Below are 12,451 nucleotides of genomic sequence, written 5' to 3' on the forward strand. Positions count from 1 at the left end.
TAAATAGGCGAGAGGGTAGGTAGTCCTGGCATACAGGATGTGCTACTATAGTTAGCAGGGACACTGTCCAAGAGGCTGTCTTACACCTTGACTCATGCAGGAAAGGAAGCTGTGACTTCTACTTACTATGTTATCCCCCCCACTCCCCCTCAAAAAATGACAAATTCACTCTGTCACCATTTATTGAAGTTTTATAAAAACTCAGGCCACATGGAAGAAAAAAAGTGCATCCCAACAACATGGACCACGCTGTTGAGTGCTTTCTCCTCCTCTGCTCAGTGGCGCTGTGGTAAAGCAGCTCCTCACCTTCTACCTGTCAGACAGCATGGACGTGTTCCTAAACTGAGGCAAGCTGCCTTTTCTCCTGAGAAGCTTAGCAGGGTAAAGGTTTCTTGCTAGCCAGTATCTCTGTGTCAGGAAGTTACTACTGTATTCCCCCAACCAGGCATAGAGATGGCGACCGCCCTGGTTTTCATTTGGTGTGCAAAGGCCTTGGGCGTGTGAGGCTTTCAGAATGTACCTGACACTTTCTTGTGTATCTGTCTAACTTCCGTACCTGCTATCTTTCCTGTGCTCAGACAGCATGCAGCCCAGTTTAGGAAGAATTGAGAGGAGATTAGACCTCTCAGAGCAAGAGCCAAACCAATAAATAAAACTGGGTGTGAGGAGGGCTAGAGGCCAGGAACAATCCCTCATCTCAAGTTTGGTGCACTTCATGAAACATGAGTTCACGGGGGATGGCTGTTTCTGGACCAAACTTGGTTGCTGCCCGGCGCTCAAAGGCAGCAACATTCTGTTTTACAACCTCATCAAAAAACATGGTCGCCAGCTGGGAGTGGAGCAGAGAGCGAAACTCAAAGGAAATCTGGAAACACAAGAGACAGAAACATCAAGACCATGGTGGGTAGCTCCTGGCCAAATCAAGGACACTTATCTGTGGTCCCTTCTTCTCCTCTTTCCCTCCAGACATCACTTAAGAATACTAACTTAAGCCGGGCGTGGTGGCGCACGCCTTTAATCCCAGCACTCGGGAGGCAGAGGCAGGTGGATTTCTGAGTTCGAGGCCAGCCTGGTCTACAAAGTGAGTGCCAGGACAGCCAGGGCTACACAGAGAAACCCTGTCTCGAAAAACAAAAAAAAAAAAAAAAAACTAACTTAGGGGGCTGGAGAGATGGCTCAGAGATTAAGAGCACTGTCTGCTCTTCCAGAGGTCATGAGTTCAATTCCCAGCAACCACATGGTGGCTCACAACCATCTGTAATGAGGACTAGTGCCCTCTCCTGGCTTGTAGGCAGGCAGAACACTTAATAAATAAATAAATAAATAAATAAATAAATAAATAAATAAATAAATAAATAAATCTTTTAAAAAAAATCCTAACTTAGAACTGAGCAAAATGTAAATCTAATATGGACTTCGATCTCTGGGTACTTGATGACTTGAAGTGTTAAGTGTTCAGTTGTGACACAGGCCTCAGTCCCAGGCCTGTGTCACAAAACCTGACTCACCGAGAAGTCCACAGTGCAGGTTCGAGGGTAGGAGGGAATACCAGGGCTGAATCTCCAAATAGTCTCTAAGTGGTTGAAGAGCTTGCCATCAGTGCAAACAGCCTGGAATAAAGTACATTCGTCTAGTTAACTCCCATTGTTAAGGAAGAGGGTTAGTGTTAGAGCAACAGTTGCTAACCTGTGGGTCACAACCCTTAAGGGTTTATCAAATGACCCTTTCACAGGTCACCTAAAACCATCAAGGAAAAATTTACATTATGATTTGTAACAGCAGCAAAATGACAGTTATGAAGTAGCAACAGAAATAGTTTTATGGTTGGGGGCTCACCACAATATGAGGAACTGTATTAATGGGTCTTAGCATTAGGAAGGTCAAGAACCACTAAGCTAGAGGGTTCAGCTCAGTGGAACCATTTACACAGCATATGTGATATCCTAGGTTGGCCCAGCATCACTCAAAATAAGGAAAAGTCGTTTTCTTCCCTTTAGTGTTATATTTGGTAAAAAAAAAAAAAAAAAAAAAAAGTTTAACGGGTAGACATCAAGTAATTACAGGAAAAGCCAAGTAGTCTTTGACCATGAAACTGGTAAGGAGCCTAGAACTTGCTGGGGAATCCCTCCCAGGCAGGCCTCACCTTGACCATGTGTGGTTTGACCATGGAGACGGCAGAGGTGTAACGTTCCAAGACCGGTGGAAACCCAACCTCCAACTGGGCTTTCAGGTGACCCTTACGGCTGGATACTACCAGTGACTTCTTACACCACGGCACGAACTCTCGGTACTCCTGGACGTTGGACACCACCTCAAACATCTCCTGCATTGAGTACCTACAGCAAGAGGAATCGGAGGCCGAGGAACTGCCTTTCGAGTCAGGGCTTCCTTACCATTGATTGGTCTTGAAGTAAGACCTTTGCCCATTAACCAAGGAACACAGACAAACCCAGATATGACGTATTTTACAATTAGAATGGAAGCTTCCCACCCCAAGCTGGCGAGGTCTCACGTAGCCCTGGCTAGCTTTAAACTCTGTAGAGTTGAGGTGACCTTGAACTTCTGGTGTTCCTGCCTCTACTTCCTGTGAGAGAGCTGAGATTACAGATATGCGCACCACACCTGGTTTGTGTTGTTAGGGACCACAGCCTCCTGCATGCTAAGCAAGCAATCATTCTGCCGACCAAGACACATCTTCAGACCACAATGCTTTTATATTATTTTATCCCAATACAGACTGTACACAACAGGTTGCCAGTTTTGTTGGTAGTCAGATCTCAAATTGTCCTGTTTTGTATGGAACATGTACAGATCAGAGAACAACTTGCAGCAGACAGTTCTCCATTGTGTGGATTTGTGGAATCTCTATCAGGCCTTCAGGCTTACTGGCAGGTGCCTTTACATGCTGAGCCACTGGAGTTTTTAAAAGTCTTATATAAGCCGGGCGTTGTGGCACACACCTTTAATCCCAGCACTCAGGAGGCAGAGGCAAGCCGATTTCTGAGTTTGAGGCCAGCCTGGTCTACAAAGTGAGTTCCAGGACAGCCAGGGCTATACAGAGAAACCCTGTTTCAAAAAAAGTCTTATATAGCCCAGGCTGACTTTAAACTGTGGAGCCCAAGTTGGCTTCAAATTCCTGATCCTCCTCGCTCAACATCATGAGTGCTAGGAACGAACATACCTCTACAGCTTCCTAGAAACTACCTGTGCCTCCAATCTTGCCTATACCACAGTGGAGCTGGTAATACTTGGTTCATGTGCTCATGAGGCCTGAATGAGACAATCTGGGTAAAATGCCTAGGTGCATGGACTGGAGATGGAGCTTAGCATCAATGGTAGATGCTTATTTGGCATATGGGAAGCCTTAGGTTCAGTCCCCAGTGCCACATTACATGTGTGGTGCTAGAGCAATGGCTGTTCTTGCAGAGGACCCAGGTTTGATCCCCAGCACCCACACTGGAGAGCTCAGGAAAGCCCTGCTGACTTTTTTTTAAAAAATATGTTACTCCCAGCATGGTATCCACAAGCCTTTAATCCCAGTACTAGAGAGGCAGGTGGATTTCTAAATTCAAGGACAGCCAGGGCTACATAAAGAAACCCTGTCTTGACAAACACCAAAACCAATCTCTGTTATTTACTTATATAGGTGGCAATCATAGGAAAGATAGCTAAACAGTGAGTTCCAAGACAGCCAAGGCTACATAGAAAAATCTCAACTTGAGTATTTTACATCTATTTGTGTATGGGAACATGTATGCCAGTTTGTACTGGAAGTCAGAAACCAACCCCCAGCAATTGGCTCTCCCCTTCCACCGTGCAGATCCAGAGGGGTGAAACTCAGGTCGTGAACCTTGGCCATAAGTATCCTCACCTCAAATGCCATTTCACCACCACCATCTCCTTTTTAGATAAATCTAACTTTATAGCCTGCAGTGCAGGTTAGTGGGCTGAAACTGATAAGGATCCTCCTGCCTAGGGCTGCTAAAGTTGTAAGCTTCCACCACCACCAAATTTTAAAAAATGAATGTGTATGTTTTGGGGAGGGGATGTAGACATGAGTGCAGGTGCCCACAGAATCCAGAACAGGACACGAGATCCTCCAGAGCTGAAGTCACAGGCTGCCTAGTGTAGGTGCTAGGAACTGAACTCAGCAGTGCAGGCTCCTAGACATTAACCCATTTCTCCAACCTCCCGCCCCAATATTTTTATAGTTAAAAAAATATTTAAGCCTCCAGGTGGGGCCGGGAAACGAACTCGACCCTTTGCAGCAACGAGTGTTCTTTATCACTGAGCCAACTCTCCAGTCCCTTATAGTTTAAAATTTTTAAAGCATTTTTGCTATAGCTGGACATGGTGGTGCATGCCTTTAATCTCAGCACTTGGGAGTCTGGCCAGCCAAGTCTAAATAATGATACCGTGTATCAAAACAAAACAAAAGCCTGACATCCTAGTAGCTGGTAAAGTCCATTTAGTCCCAGTGCTTAGGAGGCAGAAGCAGGCAGATCTCTGAGTTTTAGCCCAGCCTAGACTACATAGTTCCAAGGTAGTTAGCCAGAGGTATATCTTGAGACCTTGGCTCAAACAACAATAACAAAAAGCTGTGATTTAATTAAGTCCTGTAATAGAGTGGTTTCTTAGCATGTTCAATCCCCAGCACTGGAGCATGGTGGCACATAATATAATCCCAGCTCTAGGGTGGTAGGTGGAGGCAAGATATAAGTTCAAAGTCTTCTTGGCTGTATACCAAGTTCAAGGCCAACCCTAGGCTATGTGAGAGCCTGTCTCAAAATGTGTGTGTGTGTGTGTGTGTGTGTGAGATACTTATGCAGCTCTGGCTATGTAGTCCGTGGAAGCTTCAAGCTTAGATTATAGGCTGTAATACCTAGTCGGCTACCTTTCTATGATGTAACACAATTCTAGACTAATACACGTGCAGAACAACTAAGGTGGGAAATTTAGGTTGAAAGGCTGGCAGCTAAAACGTTGCTGGGGAGATGAGTGGCCCAATATGAATCTTACCCACTACTGGTACATGGTTATTTATTTGAAGGGGAAAAAAAGGAATGCTCACCCCATGATCCTACGCTCCGAGTAAGCCTTTCGCTTGTTGGTAAAGGGGGCAGCAAAGCCCATGAAGGAACGACTAGGAGGTAGGCCAGCCTCTGCTGCCAAGGCCTGGGCAGCGCGAGGCAAGAAGAGGTTACAGGAAATCAGAAACCTAGCGCCAAAAAGAAAGGAGAGGCAGCGTCACGATTCTTTTTTTGTATTCAACCACTTCAGGTGAAGGCGAAGAGGGATGCATCACAGAGGAAGGTCGTTGGTTCGGGCAAGCTTTTCTCCCCCTAGCACCTGCTACAGCTAGCTGGGCTGGCTGGCCAGGCAGTCACGAGTGCGAAAGGTCGAGGGCGGCTGAGGACAGGGCCAGGGGTGGGGATGGGAAAAAGAAGGGCACGTCCGAAGTGCCAGCTGCCTTTGAGGCAACACTACTGCTGCAAGCAAACTGAAGCATCTCTGACGCCAGGGTCAGGCCAGGCACATCAAAGCCAGAACGCCGGCGAAGGCCAAGAAGTGGCTGGCACGCACCCGCCCCGAGCATCTAGCTTGTACGCGTATCTCCAGAACTCCATTCGAACTCCCAGGGCACCACCAATGCCAGCCCTTCTCCAGCCTGCCGTCTAAGGGCTGCCACCCTCCACCGCTGAACTTCGGGGTGCCGGGCGACCCCCTCCGGTCCTGAGCGGACGTCTGTGCCTGCCTCTCACCTCATTGGCCGCGGCGGCCGCGGAGGGCCCGGGGGCGGGGTCGGGACGGAGCGCGCGCCCCGGCAGAGCGAGAAGCCGCAGCAGCTCCGCGCGGCCGCGCGCGTCGGGGCCGGGAGCCTCCGCGCGCCCGCAGAGGCCATGCGCGCGCCCCTGCCTGGCACTCCGGGCGGCGGCGAGCTGTAGGGGAGGCCGGGCAGAAAGGGCGGCGCGAGCTCCGGCTGCCTTCGCCCTGCTCCGGCCCGCGCGCCGGATAGGCTGTCACTGAAGCGGTGACCGCAGCTCCGGGTCCCCTCACGTCACGCCGTTGCCAGGGATCGGGAGGAGGGAGCGCGAGGAAGGAAGGGACAACGCTGCCTGTCGGGAGATGTAGTTTCTTTGACACCTCTGGCGTGAAAGAAAGGGTTCTGGGTGCGTGTCGGAGGAGCTGCAGAGAAGGCTCGGGGGAGCGAGATCGCTTGGCACAAACTACTTGGCGAGTCTGTGGTCACAGGACCTGATACGTAGACGCAGAGGCGACGTCGTGGGCGTGTCAACGGCAGATGGCTGTCGATGTCCAGAGGAACGTTTCTCAGAGCCTTTTAGAAGGAGAGGCTCTTTTCATCCTACTGGCCTTTGCAGTGCCTGATGCCGGTTTATGTCTTTGGAAAAGGATATTAACGTTGCAAGTTCTGGGCTGACTTGCATAATCTCTCCTAGATCTACACGCCCTCCTCTTTCCTCCCCTTCTCGTTATTCGAGACAAGACAATTCAGGCCTTGAATTTGCAGTGCTCCTTCATGAACGTCCCTAAGAGCAGAATTTCCTCCCTAATATTTATGGAAAGAAGTCTGAGGCAGAAGCAGGAGGATTGCCACGAGTTCCAGGCCAGCCTGGGCTACCTACCCAGTTTTAGAGTAGCCAGCTCTATACATGAAGCAAGCCCTACTCTCAGACCAAACCAAACATAAGACATGGTTTGTTTGTTCTTTGAGACGCCCTCCCTATATAAGCTTGGTTGCCCTGGAACTCTTGGATATCGTCCTGCCTCTTAGCTGCTGAGATTACAGACATGCATGCGCCCCAGGAGGGCTTTGGGGTGTCATGATCTTGTTCTGTAACCTGCACTGACCTTGAACTCATATGCACCTTCTTGCCGCCACTTCCCAGTTGCTGGAATTACAGGTGTGAGCTACTACTAGCCCAAATTTACTTTTAGAGAAAAGTAAATCACAGGCAGAAAGCCCAAAGGTGAATACTACGTCCCAGGATTCAAGGAGAAAACAAGCGCTCTTGGGAAAAGTACGACCAAAGGAAAAAGAGAGAAGAGAAAGAAACTACAAATTAGAAAGAGATTAGCCTAGACGGGTGCAAGAGCAAGCAAAATTCTCCCGACTGTCACAGAGCAAGCTCTGCTTTCCCTACTCTGGGTTAAAGCTCCCTACATTGATTCGAGCTTTGCCTGACAAAGGAAATGTGCTGGCAGGAAGAAGACAGGCAATCAAAGCTACATTGTGATACAAGTCAAATGCTTTACACAAATAAGGTCATAGACTCAGAGTCAAGACGAGGCTAGCCAGATGGCTCAGTGGGTAGGGGTGCTTGCCACCCATTCTGCTCTGAATTTAATCCCCAGAACCGCCCCCCCCCACCTTGGAGAGAACCAGCTAAACACACATCACACAACACACATGTGCGTCTCACACACACACACACCATAAACACACACATTCTCATGCACACACACACACACACAACACACACACACACACAGAGGAGAGCATGAATCCTCCAGATGCAGAATGAGTGCATTTCTAACACTTTTCCTTCCAAGCTCTTCAGAGAGAGCCTGCTGTGTCCTCATTCCCACGCCCCTTCCCTTCCTTCCAGTTCAAAGGTGGTGTTCCTTCTTCGTATGACCTTGAAGGGCAGCCTACTCCTTCCAGCTTCAGTCTCTGGTCTGAACCCACCTCCTCTGACGTCTGAGACAGCTGCTTGGAGTGAGGAGTAAGGTTGGGCAAAAGAGGGAATTAACTGGGATACATGACTGAACTGTGACCTCATTAACACCGCCTTAACAGAGTTAACGGCCTCAGAATCCCTAAGGCCCAGGAGCCCTACAAAACCAATGTGCTTGCTGTTCTCCAAGTAATTAAATAGCTAATTACTCCCATTTAATCCTTTCCTAGTTCATTCCCCTTACCTCTTGTCGTCCTCCTGACATTTTATACCAATAACTTCTTTTAAGTACTGACTTCAGAACACCTCCTCCAGGAAGACTCTCTTGACTGAACCCATATCAGTACTGCTCTGAATACTGGATTTCATAAAAATAAGCATGTATCGTATATTTTCTCCTAGTTTTATGTATTGTGTTATACTTCCTGCGCTGTAAACATTTCAAAAAGAGACACTTGCCATAACTTTTTCTTTAAAAACACAAACAAGAAACTTTTGTTTGGGAGCTGGAGAGATGACTCAGAGGTTAAGAGCACTGACTGCTCTTCCAGAGGTCCGGAGTTCAGTTCCCAGCAACCACATAGTGGCTCACAACCATCTGTAATGGGATCTGATGCTCTTTTCTGGTATGTAGGCATACCTACAGGTAGAGCACTCATATACATAAAAAGTAACATAAAACCTTTTGTTTGGTTTTGAGATAAGGGTCTCATAGAGGCCAGGCTTTCTTCAAACTCATAATTTAACTAAGCAAGGCTGACCTTGAACTCCTGATATCCCGCTTCACGAGTGCTGAGGTTACTGGCTTGTGTTGCCATACTTGACTATAACTTATTTGTTCGTTTTGAGTCAGGGTTTCTCTACTTAGCCCTGGCTGTCCAGGAACTTCCTACATAGGCCAGGGTGGCCTCAAACCCTCAAGAGATCTGCCTGCCTTTGCCTCCCAAGTGCTGGGGCTAAGGGTATTTGCCACCACACACAGTTAAGCGGACACTTCTAAGTTTCTATCTACCAACCAGTTAGACTACTCTAAGCCAACAGAAAGTCTTTATTAGCCTGTTGGCAGCTACACTGGGTGTCTGGGGTTCCAGTGTTATTCCTAGTCTTTCTCAGGGTGATTTTTAGAAAAAGATTTATTTATTTTTATGTATATGGTGGACTGTGGCCCAAAGAGTTATTTATTATTACAAATAAGTACACTGTAGCTGTATTCAGACACACCAGAAGAGGGTGTCAGATCCCATTACAGATGGCTGTGAGCCATCATGTGGTTGTGGGATTTGAACTCAGGACCTTCTGAAGAGCAGTTGGTGCTCTTAACCACTGAGCCATCTCTCCAGCCCTCAGGGTGATCTTTTAAAACATAGAAACCATGTCCTGGTTGACATGCTTCAGGTAACCAGAAAAGGTAGCAGGAACTACAGAAGCAAAGTTAGCACATTTAGGGACTTGCCCAGAACTATGGACTTTGACGGATTAGGCCCTTTATTTTCATTTTGGCAAGTAAACTCTCTGTGTGCCAGATTTTCTGGCTTGAATGATACGTCCATCATGGAGTTGGTTGTGCTAAGGTCTGGAAGGCCTGTTATGTTTTAAGCCTCTGTGTGGATACTGGGACTTGAACCCAGGTCCTCTGGAAAAACAGGCAGTATTCCCAAATGCTGAGCCTCCACACCCAGCAATTTTTGATTTTTAAGGTCAGGTCTTAGTAGTCCAAGATGACCTGAATGTCAAGGCTGACCTTGAACTTCTGACACTCCCATCTCTACCTCCCAAGGGTTTAGATTACAGGTACATGTTATGATCCCCAGCAAGTTCCACAAATATCCCGTTCAGAAGTTGAACTCAGGACTGTCCTCATAGCCGGCCTTTGTCAACAGTTCCATCTTTCTCCACACATTCCTTCAGAACTTCAGATGTGTCAATGTTACTAAATCATTTCCTCTCTTTCTTACCTAGGACATCCTCTTTCTTGCTCTACATAATATTAGAAAGTAACCTCTAGTCCTTCCTCTTCCCATCTGCCCAGAGATTCAGTCTGACTCTCTCCCTGGTTCACCCCACTTGTGAGCCAGGCCTCAGCACATGACTCCAGCTCCACCCCTGACTCTGAATCCTCAGGTTACTAAGAGCTATTTTGAGCACTAGAGGGTGTGTGCTACCCTCCTCTTCTTGGGCCATATCCTAGCTTAGGCCATCACACCCAATGGCCAAGCAAGCATCCATGTGACCCTCAGCTACATTCAGTTCCTATCTCTTCGCTCCTCCTTCTCTTCCTCCTCCTCCTCCTCCTGCCTTCTCCTCCTTCTCTTCATCCTCAGATATAAAGTGCCAGTTCCTGACGCTGATTTCCTAGTCTCAGAAACCCAATTGACCAACAAACAGTAACAATAAAAACTAACCCTCTGTGTGAGGCACTTTTATTTTTTTCAATTTGTAATTCTATGGATCAAACGTAAGGCTTCAAACATGCTAGGCATTGGGTGTGTTGATGCACACCTTTAATCCCAGCACTCGGGAGGCAGAGGCAGGTGGATTTCTGAGTTCGAGGTCAGCCTGGTCTACAAAGTGAGATCCAGGACAGCCAGGGATACACATAAATATTTTTATTTATGTATGTGTGTGTTTGGGGGGAGTTGGAGGGAGGTGTAGCACCTGAGTGTAGGTGCCTGAGGTGGCCAGAAGAGGGCATCAGTTCCCTTGGAATTACAGGCGGTTGTTAGCCACCCAATGCAGAGCCTCGAGTGCTCTTTCTGGATAAGCTCTCCTTCCAGCCCTCTTAGCTTTCATTTGAGTTTGTGAGACAGGAGCTCACTAAGTTGCCCAGATTGACCCTGAACTCAGTCTACAGCTCAGTCAGAACTTAAACTTGAGCTCCGGTGCCTCAGCCTCCTGAATGGCTGAGATGACAGGTGTATATCTCCACAACCAGTTGGCCCCGCGTGGTGTGAAAGGTGGAGCCTGAACTTTCATGCATGCTCGGCTCTAGAACCCTAGCCTCTTTTATTTTTAATTAAAAATAATTTAAAGCCGGGCGTGGTGGCGCACGCCTTTAATCCCAGCACTCGGGAGGCAGAGGCAGGCGGATTTCTGAGTTCGAGGCCAGCCTGGTCTACAAAGTGAGTTCCAGGACAGCCAGAGCTACACAGAGAAACCCTGTCTCGAAAAACCACACAAAAAAAAAATAATAATAAAAAAATAAAAAACATTTATTTTTATTTCTTACGTTTGAATATTTCTGTGCATGTGTATAAGTACACCAAGTGTGCGTAGTACCTGGAGAGGCCAAAAGGCGTTGGACATCCAAAAATCAGGAGTTACAGATAGTTGTCTATATTCCCAGCATGCTGGGAACTAAACTCTGGCCCTCTGTATAAACAGCAAGCACTTTTTTTTGTTGTTGTTTTGTTTTTTGGTTTTTGTTTTTCAAGACAGGGTTTCTCTGTATAGCCCTGGCTGTCCTGGAACTCACTTTGTAGACCAGGCTGGCCTCGAACTCAGAAATCTGCCTGCCTCTGCCTCCCGAGTGCTGGGATTAAAGGTGTGCGCCACCACGCCCGGCACAGCAAGCACTTTTAACTGCTGAGCTATTTTTCCAGGCTCTCTCCCAAACTTATTATTATATATTATTATTGTTATTGTTGTTTGGCGGTGAGATTTGAGACAGAGTGTTTTCTTTTCAATTTAACTTATAAACTACTTTTTTATTTATCTCACACGTATGAATGTTTTACCCACCAAAAATTTCTGCAATTGGAGTTACAATCCGCTATCAGTTGCTAAGTGGCTGCTGGGGATTAAACTTGGGCCCTTTAACTAGCTGAACCAACCACCCAGCCCCAACACTTTCTTGTTGGCTAATGGATATAGGAGGACCCCGTGTCCAGTGTCCACTGTGGGTGGTACCATCCCTAGGCAGGTGGTCCTAAATTAGATAAGAGATCTGGTTAAGCTTGAGCCAGCAAGCTGCATTCCTCACTGGGTTCTTCGTTCAAGTTCAAGGCTGAGTTTCTGCCCTAAGTTTTCTCAAAGATGGACTAAACCCTTTCTTTCTCTTAGGTGGTTTTGGTCATTGTTATTGTAGCAACACAAAGGAAGCTAGGATAAACTGGGGCTCATGACGTAGCCAGGACAGTTCTTGAATACACAATCCTCCTGCCTCAGGTTCCAGAGCGCAGGAATCTTATACATGATTCACACCTGGCTGTAAAGCATCTTTTAAAAATTGTACCCATCTATCAGTCTCGACTTTTCTTTTTCCCTCGGCCAACTGTCCCTGATTGGCTGCCTCTTTTGACCTCTCCAATGGGTGAGGGGAAGTTCCTCTCTACTGCCTTTTTACCGTGAGAAACAGTTATTACCCTAATCTGGCAGGGTAATTATGGAGTTGTCGGGTTTAGAGGCCTTTCTCCAGCTGCCAAGTGTCCTGCTCTTCACGGAGGCTTCTTGAGATTTTTCTGCAGCTTAGCAATCTTGCTATTTTCTTTCTACCCAGTGGAGACTGGCTCTGGGGCCATCTATAAGTTTCGGGTCGCCACACTCCAAGTTTCCACTATCTCTGGGGGACTTGGGGGTGTGAGTACGGTCGGAGGCGTCCGCTCTACCAGAGCATTGTGGGCTGGGTGAGCTCTCGCCCGCTGTTTGGTCCTGGGCTCGGGAGTCACTGGGGGAGCGAGACCCGACTCCGTGCCATGGGCCTGCGAGAGACCCCTCGGGCCGCCCGACTGCAACGGAGGGCACAGCGTGGTCCGCTG

At 47.6% G+C, this 12,451-nt stretch overlaps 1 protein-coding gene across 2 annotated transcripts; it reads right to left on the reverse strand.

The window, feature by feature from the left end:
• Window positions 1-164: 164 nt before the first annotated feature.
• On the reverse strand, window positions 165-6,245 carry Coq10a (coenzyme Q10A). 2 transcript variants are annotated; one of them, XM_085843268.1, is made up of 5 exons: window positions 5,763-6,245; window positions 5,072-5,218; window positions 2,144-2,336; window positions 1,509-1,610; window positions 165-865 (listed from the first exon to the last, which is right to left on the reverse strand). In XM_085843268.1, the coding sequence occupies exons 1-5, from the start codon at window positions 5,900-5,902 to the stop codon at window positions 698-700; spliced, it is 750 nt and encodes a 249-aa protein (XP_085699394.1). In that variant the 5' UTR covers window positions 5,903-6,245; the 3' UTR covers window positions 165-697. The 2 variants fall into 2 exon arrangements, with proteins under 2 accessions (XP_085699394.1, XP_085699395.1); XM_085843269.1 differs by lacking the exon at window positions 5,763-6,245 and adding an exon at window positions 5,584-5,739.
• Between the last annotated feature and the right edge of the window lie 6,206 nt (window positions 6,246-12,451).

This window comes from Mus caroli, unplaced genomic scaffold, assembly GCF_978045245.1.
Source record: "Mus caroli unplaced genomic scaffold, Mus_caroli_1 scaffold_9, whole genome shotgun sequence".
NCBI classification, from domain to species: Eukaryota; Metazoa; Chordata; class Mammalia; order Rodentia; family Muridae; genus Mus; species Mus caroli.

Bases quoted from the DNA above. Each gene is read 5' to 3' on its own strand.
- Coq10a (XM_085843268.1), bottom strand. From the start codon at position 5,902: ATGGCCTCTGCGGGCGCGCGGAGGCTCCCGGCCCCGACGCGCGCGGCC. The intron at 2,337-5,071 runs GTGAGCATTCCT...CTCTTGCTGTAG, and splicing joins TCGGAGCGTAGGATCATGGG to GTACTCAATGCAGGAGATGT. The intron at 1,611-2,143 runs GTGAGGCCTGCC...ACTTTATTCCAG, and splicing joins TCAAACCACACATGGTCAAG to GCTGTTTGCACTGATGGCAA.